The 15,771-nt window shown below is 43.1% G+C and overlaps 1 protein-coding gene across 1 annotated transcript in view; it reads right to left on the bottom strand.

Moving 5' to 3' along the window:
• Positions 1 to 673: 673 nt before the first annotated feature.
• ncapd2 (non-SMC condensin I complex, subunit D2) overlaps positions 674 to 15,771 on the bottom strand; it is a gene marked incomplete at its 3' end in the record, with an annotated part of 48,338 nt that continues 33,240 nt past the window's right edge. Inside the window, 7 exon segments of the mRNA XM_034218926.1 lie at positions 674 to 800; positions 1,138 to 1,306; positions 1,513 to 1,696; positions 6,604 to 6,684; positions 9,531 to 9,625; positions 9,713 to 9,890; positions 14,534 to 14,689. Coding sequence (XP_034074817.1) covers positions 674 to 800; positions 1,138 to 1,306; positions 1,513 to 1,696; positions 6,604 to 6,684; positions 9,531 to 9,625; positions 9,713 to 9,890; positions 14,534 to 14,689 — 990 coding nt within the window.

Genomic DNA, 15,771 nt, shown 5'->3' with positions numbered 1-15,771 from the left:
TGTCGTCTGTGTGGTCCACAGTGAATGTATTCCTGACAGCCACAGGTGATAAGAATCAAAGGTTCCCAGAGGATCCCATAGGAAATGCATGCGGGTCATTTTGACCCACTTATGGAAGCTTGGGGTAGAAATACAAAAACTACAATTTCTTAAAATGTACATTTAAAATGTGAATGGCTCGATATCCAAAACATGTTTTCTGAGGAATGGAATATGAAATGATAAAAAAATGTAATTACAAAGATTACAAAGAAGACCCACTTATGCATCTAAGGGTTCAAATGTATCCACATATTATTTTGACACATTCTTGACTTGCAGTTTGGAGAAGCATTTCATCCTTTCAAGTTGTTTTTTATTAAACCCATCAGACATATCTCCAGATCTGGGAGTGGTGCTGCTTTAAAAGTCTTTAATCCTCTTGGAGTCAGTCAGGTGTTCCACAAACTCTGAACCTCGTCGTATTGATCCAAAGTAAGACCGAAATACTAAAGTCAACTCTAATATTGTACAACTCAATGGATCAAAGGATATTTTGACATTTCGTAGGCCAAACCCAGAGACATATTGCCATAATACCTCAAATGGGTGTTTTCTGCCTTAAATAAATGTAATGCTTACATTCCATACAAAATGTGTTGCTAAAGAGGAAGACAACTCACCCTCATCATCCTCCTCCTCCTCCTCCTCTTCTTCTTCATCACTGCTGAAGGTGATCGCCGGTTTCTTGGACTTGCGAGATTTCTTAGGCGTCACAAAGCTGTCGTCGCATCGGCTGGAAACCGAGGGCTTCGCTTGACCTAAAACAAAACGGGAAGCAAAATCAAATTGTCACATAGAATCTGTATCTGCACATCATGCAGGGAAAATGGACTGCGTTCATATAAAGCTTTTCCAGGCTTAGCGACCCCTCAAAGAGCTTTTGCATTTACAAGTCAGCATTCACACACAGGCTGTATCACAAAGGGCCAAATGCATTCACACACCGACACACCATCGGGAGCATTTTGGTGTTAAGTATCTTGCCCAAGGACACATTGACATGTTGAGGCAAGGGTTGGGGATCCATCCACCGCCCCCTTCTGATTGGTGGACGACCACAGCAGCCCCTGAAAGTGAAACCCCATGAGCACTGACCTCTCTTTGCCCTCTGCCGGCCCCTGGCGGCTGCAGGAGTTCGAATGACCGTCTTCTCAGAGGGTCCTCCTTCCTTCTGGTTCTCCTCGTCCATCTCGGGACTCTCCACGTTCTCCAGTCCCCGCGTGTGAACTGCAGTCAGACGCTTCTCAAACTCGTCCACCTGGGCCTGGAGGAAGCAAACATATCAGTAAACAAGGACATGACATCAAGCTGAGCTGGAAATGAGAGAAGTTGCAAGACGATCAAAAATATATTCAAGGCTCTGAATATATTTTGCACATCTCTTTTCAACTTCTTTCCATTGAACATGGCTCACAAAATGCTGTTCACATGGTGTGCATTCATTGAACCCATAGTGTGAGTCTGACGCACCTTGAACAGGGCTTTGGCCCCGCGCCGCAGCTTGGCGGTGATGGAGAGCAGCGGCTGGTAGACGCCGGGCTCAGTCAGCTTGTCGCTGTAACACTCCCAGCACTCCTGCAGCCTCTTGAAGCCACGCTCACACATGGAGAGCAGAGACAGAGACACGGCCAGGTCGCACCACTGCCGCTCCGTCCTGAGGGGGGGGGGGGGGGGCACAAGAGAAACGTGGACATTTACAGGTCACCTATTATGCAAAATCCACTTGTTCATGTCTCTTCTACATCACCATGTGTCCCCTCTTCTTCATGTCTCTTCTACATCACCATGTGTCCCCTCTTCTTCATGTCTCTTCTACATCAACATGTGTCCCCTCTTCTTCATGTCTCTTCTACATCAACATGTGTCCCCTCTTCTTCATGTCTCTTCTACATCAACATGTGTCCCCTCTTCTTCATGTCTCTTCTACATCAACATGTGTCCCCTCTTCTTCACGTCTCTTCTACATCAACATGTGTCCCCTCTTCTTCATGTCTCTTCTACATCAACATGTGTCCCTCTTCTTCATGTCTCCTCTACATCAACATGTGTCCCCTCTTCTTCATGTCTCTTCTACATCAACATGTGTCCCCTCTTCTTCATGTCTCTTCTACATCAACATGTGTCCCCTCTTCTTCATGTCTCTTCTACATCAACATGTGTCCCCTCTTCTTCATGGTTCTTCTACATCAACATGTGTCCCCTCTTCTTCACGTCTCTTCTACATCAACATGTGTTCCCCTCTTCTTCATGTCTCTTCTACATCAACATGTGTCCCCTCTTCTTCTCTTCTACACACATGTGTCCCCTTCTCAATGTCTCTTCTACATCACCATGTGTCCCCTCTTCTTCACGTCTCTTCTACATCAAACATGTTGTCCCCTCTTCTTCACGTCTCTTCTACATCAACATGTGTCCCCTCTTCTTCATGTCTCTTCTACATCAACATGTGTCCCCTCTTCTTCATGTCTCTTCTACATCAACATGTGTCCCCTCTTCTTCATGTCTCTTCTACATCAACATGTGTCCCCTCTTCTTCATGTCTCTTCTACATCAACATGTGTCCCCTCTTCTTCATGTCTCTTCTACATCAACATGTGTCCCCTCTTCTTCATGTCTCTTCTACATCAACATGTGTCCCTCTTCTTCATGTCTCTTCTACATCAACATGTGTCCCCTCTTCTTCATGTCTCTTCTACATCAACATGTGTCCCCTCTTCTTCATGTCTCTTCTACATCAACATGTGTCCCCTCTTCTTCATGTCTCTTCTACATCAACATGTGTCCCCTCTTCTTCATGTTTCTTCTACATCAACATGTGTCCCCTCTTCTCCATGTCTCTTCTACATCAACATGTGTCCCCTCTTCTTCATGTTTCTTCTACATCAACATGTGTCCCCTCTTCTTCATGTCTCTTCTACATCAACATGTGTCCCCTCTTCTTCATGTCTCTTCTACATCAACATGTGTCCCCTCTTCTTCATGTCTCTTCTACATCACCATGTGTCCCCTCTTCTTCATGTATCTTCTACATCAACATGTGTCCCCTCTTCTTCATGTCTCTTCTACATCAACATGTGTCCCCTCTGTGGAAAGAGACTCTGAAAGTTTCAGGAACAAAGATTCTCTCTCTTTTTGATCCATTTCTATAAAAACCTGTCTGAAAACGAGCTGATCAGATTTTGGCCACTTTATGATGTCATAACGATTTTTTGTCTTGTGTAACCATTAGCCAATCAGCAACCAAGGTAACCCCCCCCCCACTTTATCACCTGAATCTCCTCCTAGAGCACCATTGAGTTCTTTGTAACCAAATCTCTCTCAGAGGGGCGTGGGGAGGGGCTCCTTATTTTCATCTAAAGTAACAGACAGAGAATCAGCACTTTGGAAACAGGGCTGAAACAGAGGGGATTATGGGTAATGCTACAATGATCTGTTTGGTGTTCGGAGCCAATCACTTCAGAGACATGTTTTGTATCTGAGACATATAATATATGGATGAAAAACAGTATAACAGGTGACCTTTAACCTGATTACTAACTGTATGTGAAATGCATCGAAATTCCAGATCCTCAACATAAAAACCGCATTACTCATAAATATGGCCTCTGCTCTGGCATTTGTTCCAAATCTCATTTCCCGGGACCCTCGTATCTAAATTCACTTTGCCATTGTGTAATGTAAAATGTCCTTAGAGCGAAGTATGGATGGAGCGTGAGTCAGAGGCAGACTGAAGCCCGGCCAATTGCTCCATCTACGTTCCTCAAATACACGGGAAGGCGGTTTCCATGACAAAGTGAGAGAAGAGTACGTCAAGGTGCACGAGAGGTACGTCTATTTGTAGATCATATCGGAATAAGTGCTTTCTTATAAAAAAATATATGAATAAATCTGTTAAAATAGAGTAAGATACTAGGACAGGGTATATGCAGGAACCCTGAAGTCAAATGTCCTTTAAGACTCTTTCCCTACATGTTAAGACCTCATCGCCACTTGGAATTTTAACCGGTTACCTTGGCGACACACTTTACTATATGTGACCCGCTCTATCGCCGGCTCATTTCAAAATAAACGTGGATTTGCATAACAAAACTATTTTTTCGGGGTTTTGTTTGATTTTAAACAAACAAAGTCTTGGCTTTCAGAATATAAAACTTTTATTTCCAAAATCACACGATAAATACATTTTTGAAGCTTGTAAAGGGAAGAAGACAGCTCTCACTCCACTCTGCTCTTCCACACGCCGCCCCCCCTCCCTCCGGCTCACATTATGAATGTAAGCGTATAGTAATCATAGATAACACGGCAGGGTCCGTGACAGTTTGTTTTCATCTGATTTCAATTAAACAAAGTCTTGGCTTTCAGAATATTAAACTTGTTTCAGCAAATTCAGATGATAAATACAACTTTGAAGCTTTGGCATAATTACAAGCAGAGAACGGAGTAACTTGACGTCACAGCAGGCATAACAACAGCCGGTGTTTCTCCTGAGGACACGGACACACACACACACACGCGAAAATATCATCCCTCCGTAGTATTTTGATAATTTGCTCCACTAATAACCAATCAGATCGATGGATTCCAGAGAAGAGAAAACTTTGAAGGCCTTTTTCTCAAATGATGACTCTGTGACAGTCATTATATAATGCAACATATCTCCCTTAAAGGTGGGGTAGGTAAGTTTCAGAAACCGGCTTGAGATACACTTTTTGTTATATTCCATGGAATGCTCTTAACATCCCGATAGCAATTATTATCTGAAGTGCTTTGACAAAAAATCCATAAAAACATTTCATCTGTGGAAGCCGTAGTACTGTAAAAAGTACGACCAATCATTTGAGCCGGGCCGGCTAAACGGATTGGATTGCCGCCCTGTCTGTCAGCCTTCCATCTCGTGCACGCACAAATGTATCTCGTGCCCTCATTGGGCGTGCCCTCATGGCGTGCCTCATTGTCGGCATTGCAGCTGTACTTCAATGACTCGCCAGCAACAGGCGGCCACTTTCACCAGTCTGCTGACGTCATGCGCGTCCATGTGTGTTGGAGGAGGTGCTCTGTAAGGAAGTCTGAAGGAAGGGGCGGATTCTTTTCGGCTGTGTACTTTCAAATTTTAGTGCACTCGAGCCGGTTTCTGAAACTTACCTACCCCACCTTTAATATTTGGAGTACAAAAACAATCCTGATATCATTAGAAAGCTCGGAATCTCCTCTTTCCAACAGTGTATACAACTCAAAATGTGTCTTCGGGTCAATGCGACTGATTTCGATAGAGCAGGTCACATACAGTATTGATTGTCCTTCCTCCTTATCTTCCAACCATTTGGACGCAGACTTGCATTTCCCCATAACGATGTTGTTTAACAACCGGCGTAAACGGACCTTCGCGCTCCATCAAGCAGTGAGCGTGCGATGTCCTGTTCAGATGACGTCATTGCTGCTTTTAAGGGTAGTGCTTGAACCGGAAACAACAAGGCAATTTTAGATTATTGTGCTTGAAGATGTTTAATTAGGGATGCGCCGATCGATATCGGCCGATATTCACTCTCTGCCGATCGATCAGTGCTCTCTATAACTGCTGATCGTGAGAGCCGATCGCATGACGTAAAATACATGACACTTTTGTCTGTGTGCAGCAAAACAAGCTCTCCAAAATGGCTTCACCGGTCTGGCAGTATTTCAAGGTGTCCGAAAAAGACAGTAAAATGGCGGTATGCAACGTGTGTGAAGCAGAAATCCTGCAGCTCCGTCCGCTGTGACGGACCGGAGAGCGGAGCCAAACACACAAGAGTTAGACCTAACACACTTAGCTATTGTATCTACCTCTGGAACAAGCTAAACTAGTTATACATATATTTATTCTTCACTGTCGGGTCACTCATTACCGGATCAGTGATCTGCATGAGACGATACTGACAGGCTGTCAGGAGAGGAAGAGAGAGCGAGAGAGAGAGAGAAAAAGAGAGGCTTCTGCTCATTTCTCCCGTATATCCAAAGTGAATGTAAACTTGAATAATGTACTTCATTTGAATGTAATAATTATGTTGGTTGTTGTTTGTGGAAGCGCCAGTGAATGAGCCCCATTAACTGAGTTTTAAACATCACTTTAAAATGGAAGACCCCCATAGGCCCCGCCCACTCGATGGGATTGGCCGATACTGATTCCGGCGATCGGCCCCAAAATTAGCGACCGGAGCGTCCCTATGTTTAATGGCGTTAGATTCAGTGTGCTAAAAGCAGTCACAGCCAATTCATTTTGTAGGATTGAAAACTAACTAGGAAACTTTCACGAATGTGTTCATGCTACTGCTTATCAAAACAGGAATGGGAATATGAAGTTTATTTGGAGGGGTCTTCTCTATGGGTCAGAAGCTCCAAGCACAAAAGGAGAGAGGACGGGAAAGAAGACGTGGGGGCTGACCGTCATTTCTGAATCACGCTTTAATGGTCAAGTCTTCCCAACGCGCTGAAGACACCCACTAATTACAGTCACCTCCCTTCCTGCATCGTGCTCAAATGAAATGCTGCAGACAGAGATGGGAGGAGGAGGAGAGGTTTACTCACTTGGCCGTCCTGAAGCGCTGACACAGTTTCTCTACCAGAGACTCGGTCTGCCTCTCCTTGGTGATGTAGGAGAAGAGCTGTCTGAAGACACAAAACAATACAGCGTTAAACAAACATCTCAAAATAGAAAAGCTGTCAAGTTTCCCCTGAAAACGTTTTAAACACGTCAGTCCTGCTGACAGTGGACAACTCCTCAGTGGACGAAGGAGAAAATAAGCACATTACGAGCAATGACCTGATGGTTATCCTGAATATATTATTAATACTTGTGCACATTTTTACTTCTTATGTTTATATTGAGTATATATTATTTTTGATCCCATTTTATTTTCTTGTACATTTTCACAACAATATAAATATTTGTAGTCCATTTTGTTATTAGGCGCATTCACACTGCGGTACTTTTCCCACAAAGGTTCATGTGAACTTAGTTCATGTGAACTCTTTAGTTCTCATGAACTAAGTACAGATCGCGTTCACACTGGAATAAGTCCCTGGGGGTGGATTAGGCAAATGAAGCCGCTGACGTCACTTGTTCTTCTTCTGCTTTGGGCTTACTGGCAGGCCGCAAACCACTTCACGGCGTATACTGCCACCCAAAGTCCCCGGCCGGAAGTCCCCGGAGTTGGGGACTGGCTTCAGTAGAAGCTGCTGGGACTCCCAGCAGCTTCTACTGAAGCCTTCCGAGTAAATCGCCAGAACGCCGACACCTCCTCATCTCCACCGCTCCCATGTTTTATTTTGTGTTGCCATAAGTTAGTCTCTCTGCGTTTCTGCGCTGGGCTAATGCTAATGCTAATGCAAGGATAATAAAATGGCGGCTTCACAAAACTTTTTGGGAGTTTTACGGGGCGTGGTTTGCAATCCTTCCAGCCAATCAGAAATATAGCTCTTTTCTCACAAAAGAGCCGCACGAAAGTCCCTGCTCTCTAGCAGTATATATATATATATATTAGGGCTGTCAAGTTAACGCGTTAATAACGCAAAAAAAGAATTAACGCCACCAATTATTTTAACGCGATTAACGCATGTGTATTTGTTTTCCTCGGCCGCCCCGTAGTTTCAGAGCGCATCGAGTTTAAAATACCATCTACAAGCTGATGCTGACAGCCCCGCTCCTGCCGCCCGCTTGTGGCAGAGCACACTTCCACGCTCACCGGCAGGCACCGACTGGCTGTTGGGAGGACCGGGAGGGTGTGTGTATGTGTGCCCCGAGCGAGCGAGAGAGAGACCTTACGTGCATTGTTGTTGTTAGCATCTGGTGCTAGCTAGCTGCGCTAACAGATATAAGGAGCTGCTTAAATGAAAACAGAGGAGCAACATTTCGCCGAGCACTTGACTTTATGCAGGAAGCCAGACAGTGGGACATTGTACGAGAAGTCAGCACACTCAGCACGGATAGCAGCGTCCAGGCAGCTCCCGTTCGAGCATATGCCTTGAGTTGCACATAGCTCCAACGAACACACACACACCATTTTTATTGTATTAGGTTCCAGGTTGAATTGAGGCGAATATTTGTAATGTTCAGAAGTTGTGTTTAATATTCATGAGAATTTTTGTCATTGTTCAAATGATAATAAACATTAGCATAAAGCTATTTGTCCACTCATATGTTGATAAGAGTATTAAAAACTTGAAAAATATTCCTCTAAGGTAGGCCTACATTTAAAACAGATCAAAAATGTGCGATTAACTATGGACAATCATGCGATTAATCGCGATTAAATATTTTAATCGACTGACAGCCCTAATATATATATATATATATATATATATATATATATATATATATATATAATTTTCTAGGGCTGTCCCAAATACCATTTTTCGGGCTACGGATATTCGGTAGTAATCAGCAGCGGATATTCGGCCCGCTGGGGGGGGTATGGGGGGGATGCAGTGCAGCTGCCAAAAAAAAGAAATTGAAACCCGAATAGTACTCTAACGAACGAATATTCGGGTACAGCCCTATAATTTTCCTGGATATATTTCATCGTATTGGATTTGTCTCTTCTTCGTATGTTTATTTAAAAAAATGTATTTCAATTTTATTTACTTAATTACATTTCTCCTCTAAATTGCTAAGTGTATTTCCAAATGTTCCTACAAATTTAATTTATACATTTTTGGGAAAAGTAATCAGTTATGTTTATATCCATTTTTGCTCCATTTTAAAATTTGCATATTTGTATTTATATTCATGATAATATGAATATCTGTTAGGGCTGCGAGATATATCGTGTCGTGACGATAATCGCATTTTCTTTTTAGGACGTGCAATATTAAGGAGGCAAATGAACTCAAACACGTCATGTTACAATTATTTTGCTGCTCGCTACAAAAGGAAAAGTCGTGCGGCTCTCATGTCGGGTGAGTGAGTGACATGCCGGCTCTGCATGCACAGCAAACCACCAATCACAATCATTCTTGATCAGATCACAGCAGGATAACCGAGCTAGCTCAGCTTGTTGCTCTGATAACTTAAGATCCAGAAGTCCGTGACTAAAATCCTTCATCCGGTTAAATATCGTTAAAAAAAAATACCAATTGTATAGCATTAAAGTTCAAGAAAGGAAGGTTTGTGGACAAAAAAAACCGGTCTTTTCTTCAATTCCTGTATTATTTCATATCGCAGGGGAAGAAAATATGGCAATGTCAGTTTTTTCCAATATCGTGCAGCTCTAGTATCTGTATTCTAATTTACTTTCTTCTTATTGCACATTTGTACTTAAACTTCTTATGTTTACAAACAATGGTTTTATTGTATATTCTCATTGCACTTTCAATGTATATATAAATGTTATATATTTTTATTTTATTCTCAGATTGAGTAACCGTCACAACAAATTCGTCCATTAAAAAAATTCTAGTATTTGAGATAGTACTGTTATTGTGATGAGAGTAGACCCTGAACGGCTGTAACTCACTTCATGATGGTGTTGAAGTTCTCGGAGCTCATGCCTCTCTCGGGGTCAGACAGGCGGCTGATGATGTCTGGCAGCAGGTTGTAGATGGCGTTGTCCTGAAGGGAAACACAACGAGTTAAAAACCCTTCCAATTACTCTATTACATTCTGACTGTGTGTGTGTGTGTGTGTGTGTGTGTACACCTTGGATGCCAGCTCATTGAAGAAGTTGAGGGCGAGGCTGCAGATGTGAGTTTCGGGGTCAATTAGCAGCACGGCCACCTCGCTGACTTGACCTTTGACCTTGAGCACATCCTTGAGCACCAGCTGGGTGAGGACTGTCACCGCTGTCTGCCGCACGGAGGGAACCTCGTCACTGAGCCTGAGGAGGAGAGGAGGAGGACATGAGACATCTGATGTGAAGCTTTCTTAATCAGCTTCTCTTACTATGAGCGATAGCCTCCAAATTTAACAGTTTTTGTCCAAAATGATAAATACTAACGAGGTGAATTTCCCCCAGAACTTAACTTTGATTCTTAGTAATGGGGGTTTAAAACATACAAAGAAATTGTTCAGATGCAATGACTTTGTGGTCACTTTAAGACCCTGACAACACAAGGAGAACATGCACATCAGTGCCAATCACATCCAATTGTACATTTAAAATAAATTGCAATTCAAAACTATGAGGTTGCATGAACTAAGTCATTATGATACATCCGCTGGAAAAAAAACAAGTATTTACTGCAAAAATAGTGGTACAGAGCAACACAGGTGGGGCATACAGGTATGCCGCAAAAGGCCTAACGGTTCTTCTGGAGGAAGATTAAGGCATACATAACACCTGACGAGGAAACGTTACTCGTGGATGGGGCTACAGAGCTACTAGAAAGACAGTCGAACCCGGTGCATTCCTCCGTCTGAATGTGGAGCACTTTTGCTAAATGTTTAGACACATTGCTGGCGTTACGAGCTTCCCCCAGACCAGTAATCCAAACGAAAATATCTTTCCTCCGTAGTATTTTGATCATTTATTAGCCGCTAATAATCAATCAGATCGATGGATTCCAGAGAAGAGAAAACTTTGAAGGCCTTTTTCTCAAAATGATGACTCGGTGACAGTCTTTATATAATGTGACATATTTCGCTTAATATTTGGAGTACAAAAACAATCCTGATATCATTAGAAAGCTAGGAATATCCTCTTTCCAACAGGGTATACAACTCAAAATGTGTCTTCGGGTCAATGCGACTGATTTCGATAGAGCAGGTCACATATGTACTACAGCGTCTCCAGCGCTTTCGAGCGGCAATGGCCGGCCGTGGCCCAACCCCACATTCCCCTGATAGGTGGAGAGTTGGCCCAATAGCCGTAGCGCCACCGTCCTGACAGTGTTCAAATCTGGATCAGTCTGTATCAGATCCGTTGCAGCCCCTTTTTTAGAGATTTGGGTACGGAGGAAAAGAGAGAGGGTTGTGTTTCCTGACACTTGGTGAGTTCCCTGACACACCGGGGACACATATTCATGTATAAAAGACGTATAAAAGTGCATTTTGCATGATAGGTACCCTTTAAGTTAAAGTCAGGGGATCAGCAAAGTCAGTAATGGCACCATGAATGTCTGCAAACAAACGCATTGTAGTAGGTGGACAAACTAAAAACTGTTGCAACCTGTGCAGTTGTAACTTCCCAGTCCTCGATGATTAAGCTTTCTATAAAGAATGGGTTTTTAAGCAGAAAGTTTGTGAAACCTAACTACTGTCAGGGCCTCGGCTGAATACAATGGGAGTTGGATAGGCTGTAGCGGAGCAATCTGATCGCTTTGAGAACAATTTAGATTTACCCTCACCCCAAACCAGAGCACAAAAGAAACTCATTAACCATTTCTCCTTTATGCCAGAGAGCACGACTCCTGGCAGATGATCAGACACTCGTTCATAACACTTTCTAATGCCAATGCGCGAGTTGGTAACGGGTAATTAATTCTTAATGCGCTTATCAGGAGGCTCCAGGGCAGCAGCCTGCAGAAGAGTGGAGGTGTTGGTGTGTGGGAGACAATTAGGGAACATTATGACATGTTTATCAGCTAGAAAACACAAGTAGGGCGGAGCAGCATTATGAAGGAACAGAATGTTTTACACGAGCACCATCAACCGTTATAATTAAAACCACACTTCATCAAACACGGAAACTTCAGCTACAGGAAAACATGCAGAAACCATTAAGGGTTTTACAAATGAAAGCGTACCTACTAGAGTAGTGGGGTGAAGACCCTTCGCCTTCACCCCAAATTACTCCTTCCTGCTCAGCCAACCGCTCTGTATAATTACAACACACTAGTCATTGATTCGACTCACAATACGCAACACACTAGTAATTAGGTTGTTCCTTGTCTAAAAGTGTCCCTCGTCTGAGGCGGTTACGGGATCCAGCCCGGGTCACGCGTGTAGGGGGCGGCTTTCATCTACTGGTCAGTTTCCATGGCAACCGCTTAGGTCAGTTTACAAAAGATGATCTCAAAGTTCGTTCGCTCCATTAAAAATAGTTTGGAGATTAGGAGAACATTTAAACTGAACTCTAGTTTTCTGTTATGACAAAGATTAAAGTAGCAAAAAAAAAAAAAGGTACTGTTGCGTATAGTGTTAATTTAGTTGACTAAAACTATGACGAAATATGTTCGTCAACGACCTTTTTTTCCATGACGAAAACGAGACGATGACGAGACGGCAGTAAACAATAACTGTAACGAAATCATGCAATATCGTTGACGAAAAGTGACGAGACGAAAATGTAGTTTACTAAATAAAAATCTCTCTTTACTTTCGTTGATGAAAAATGTGGAGACGAAATATTATCAAAGATAACGTTACATTTCTGATAGTCAGTTTTTCTCCCAGCAGTTCCATTTGCGGTGCTGCGGCTGGGCAGCAGCTGTGTGTGTCTGTGCTGCGGCTGGGCAGCAGCTGTGTGTGTCTGTGCTGCGGCTGGGCAGCAGCTGTGTGTGTCTGTGCTGCGGCTGGGCAGCAGCTGTGTGTGTCTGTGCTGCGGCTGGGCAGCAGCTGTGTGTGTCTGTGCTGCGGCTGGGCAGCAGCTGTGTGTGTCTGTGCTGCGGCTGGGCAGCAGCTGTGTGTGTCTGTGCTGCGCGCGGCGGTACATTTGAATTACACCGGGCAGCGGCACACTGTGAACTGTCAGGAAGACTCGGGTCTAACTCATGGTCTAACTAACTTTATTCAACAGAAAATAAAATGGCAACAACAGGGCTTGGGAGCAGTGGTCGCACTCGCGTTAACCGAATACCCCCCGTCAGCGCGAGTGAGTGATAAATTGTGCACTCGACGGATAATAATGGATTATGACGGAAATGTTACGATCCTGTCCGTCAAAATGACTGACAACGAAAAAGTCTAAAGCCACCACTGCTTGGGAGAAAGAAACAAAGTGATATTTGGGCCCTTTTTCGCTACAATGAGGCGGAGAAAAAAAGCGAATGCATTGTTTCATCAGAAGGGAAGCAATGTGGCCATAACACAGCTGAGCAGATACTCTCTGCAAAGCTGCATTCTTAATCATTCAACCTGTGGTTTTCATCAAATAAGGACAAGATATAATCTTATTGTGAAATACATTTGACTAAAATGACAAATTATTGGTTTTGGCCAGACTACTTTGAAATGTTCTATATAATCTGATGACTAAAAAAGACTCAACAGTTTTCATTGACAAAAAGTAGACTAAAATAATTAGTTTTCTGTGACTAAAATAAGACTAAAATGTAAATACAGGATGAAGGTGACTAAAACGAAAATGTAACACAGGACTAAGACTAAAACTAAATAAAAAAATAGCTGACGAAATTAACACTAGTTGCGTACCAATATACAATACAGGCACCAGTTGTGTTTAATATAGGTATTCTCAACAGTCAAGAGATTATACAAAATTTAGACCGACACTTAAGACAAACCTAACCAAAAACAAGATCAAAATAGACGGGAAAAACGTGTGCATTGACCAAATCTCAAAATATCAGTCAGTTGTACAGTTTTAAGAACTGTCCTATTATTTTTCCAGTCAAGCTCCTGTAAGAAACATACAATCAATAGGGTGCTATACAATGACATTATAACTTTATAGATGTTAAATAGTACATTAATTAAAAGCAGTGCCAATTTAGCTTTTTATGATGGGGTGAACACAGACTGTGGGTAACTAGGAAACATTTGCAGAATTATTTGAGTGCATCTTGACATCAGAGTTTACCAACATAGATAATCTCAACGTATGTTCTCCCTTTTAGAAAGTGGTGATGGAAAGAGGAAGGAGTACTTTCGTTAATACAGAGAATATAATATATATATATAAGTGCTGTTGGGTATCAGTTGTAATGCAAGTGGTGCATAACTCCACATGGGTCATCTGCTTGTGGAAACCAGACATCATACATCTGCTTTAACTGGATAGAAACACACTTCCTTATGCGCACGTTTGTGAAGGAGCTGAAGACAGACAGTGGGTAGTAAGGAAATGTGATGAATTTGCAGAATAATATAAGTGTATCTTGTCATCAGAGTTTACTAACATGGATCATCTCAAAGTTTGTTTCCCCCCCATGAAAGAAGTAGTGATGGAAAGAGGAAACGCTTCCCATCATGTGGCTCAGTGGAGCATCGTGACAGCAGCAACCCTTCAGTGGATGAGAGGAAGATGGTGCTCTGAGAGGAAACATATTTCCCCACTCAACTGCACGTCAAGTATTGGCTGTCCAAGCTACAACGCTACTGGACTTGTGTGAAAGAACTGTATATTATAAAATATACAGCTGCATCCCCGCTGTCTCACGGAGAGATGCCGCAGGTCTTTCCTTCCTGCAGCGGTCCGACTATACAACCAGCACAGCCCCTAGTTGTGATTAAGTGGAAGATTATCTGATAAGTGAGGGGGCGGTGATGAACACGAGCTGCTACCGTGACAAACTCATTCACTCGGCTGATTTTAAGTGAACTTGTCATGTCATTTATTACCTGCCGTAGAGGTTCTGTGTCCAGGGCTCCAGTATGTTGGGGAAGCGGACGATGAGGTCTCCCAGGGCGATGATGGCGTTGGCTCTGACTACCGGGAGGGTGGAGCGCTCCAGCACCGTGAACATCAGACGGATGTTCTCCTCACACACCGAGGGGCTGATTAGAGACAGAAATCACAGCATTAAAAGTTATCCTGATCATTTACACTTTATGATGTTCAACTTTTTACAAGTACTAACAAGTAATAATGTATATTCTTTCTGCATCTTTGCAAACAGTACGAAAGAGAGATGCGTTTAATTTATAGCACTTTTTGATATGAAGTACCATTTAAAAAAAAAATTGTTATCAGCGTGCCAACGATCGAGAATTATCAACGGGGGGGGGGGGTTGAGGAGCTTGACGCTCGTGAACTATCAGAAGGAGGGCGGGGGAGCCTCGCTGCGGGGAAGCAGTGTGTGGACCTGTCAGCGCAACTTACATGATGCCGAATTTAACAAACACATTTAAATAATTGGTTTAAACGGCATGATAATAAGGACGATCGTCCGTTCTGTGATTCTCCAGAGCACACATGTTATGATATTAGGGTCATGCAGAGTGAGATGAGATCGCTGTCCCTTTAAGAGAGAGCGGTGTGGCTTGTGCATGTGTGTTTGTGGATGGGAGAGCGACAGTGAGGGAACGTGTGTATGTTTCTGGAAGTGAAACGAGGAAGCAGAAAAACAGAGGTCTGTGATGTATTTTGTGAAACAGAAGAACAGCTAAATAAATGCAACGGCCTCCCGAGAAGAGCTCGCCTCTCTCCAGTCATTTAAGCTAAAGTGGGTTATTGAACCTGAAGCTTGTTGCTTCTGCCCTCCTCGACTACGGTCTGGGAGCCGACAGGAAAGTTCAACACACAGATGGCCAGTCCGCCCCTTTGTAGCATATTATTTCGATGAGAGATGAGCAGATCGCCACTGGGCTTTCAACTAAATACACAGCCACGCAAAAACTGCGGCATTTGTACAGCTCCTTACGGGTACTGCAATTAGTAGGGATGCTCCGATCGCCAATTTCGGGGCCGATCGCCGGAATCAGTATCGGCCGATACCGATCGCTGATCCGATCGAGTGGGCGGGGCCTAAATGGAAGATTTAAACATCACTTTAAATCTTCCATTTAAAGTGATGTTTAAAACTCAGTTAATGCTCATTCACTGGAGCTTCCACAAACAACAACCAACTTAATTATTA

The sequence above is a fragment of the Gymnodraco acuticeps genome, unplaced genomic scaffold, assembly GCF_902827175.1.
Source record: "Gymnodraco acuticeps unplaced genomic scaffold, fGymAcu1.1, whole genome shotgun sequence".
In the NCBI taxonomy this organism is placed as follows: domain Eukaryota; kingdom Metazoa; phylum Chordata; class Actinopteri; order Perciformes; family Bathydraconidae; genus Gymnodraco; species Gymnodraco acuticeps.
The sequence above is the reverse complement of the archived record's forward strand: the minus strand, read 5'-3'. Positions and strand labels throughout refer to the sequence as shown.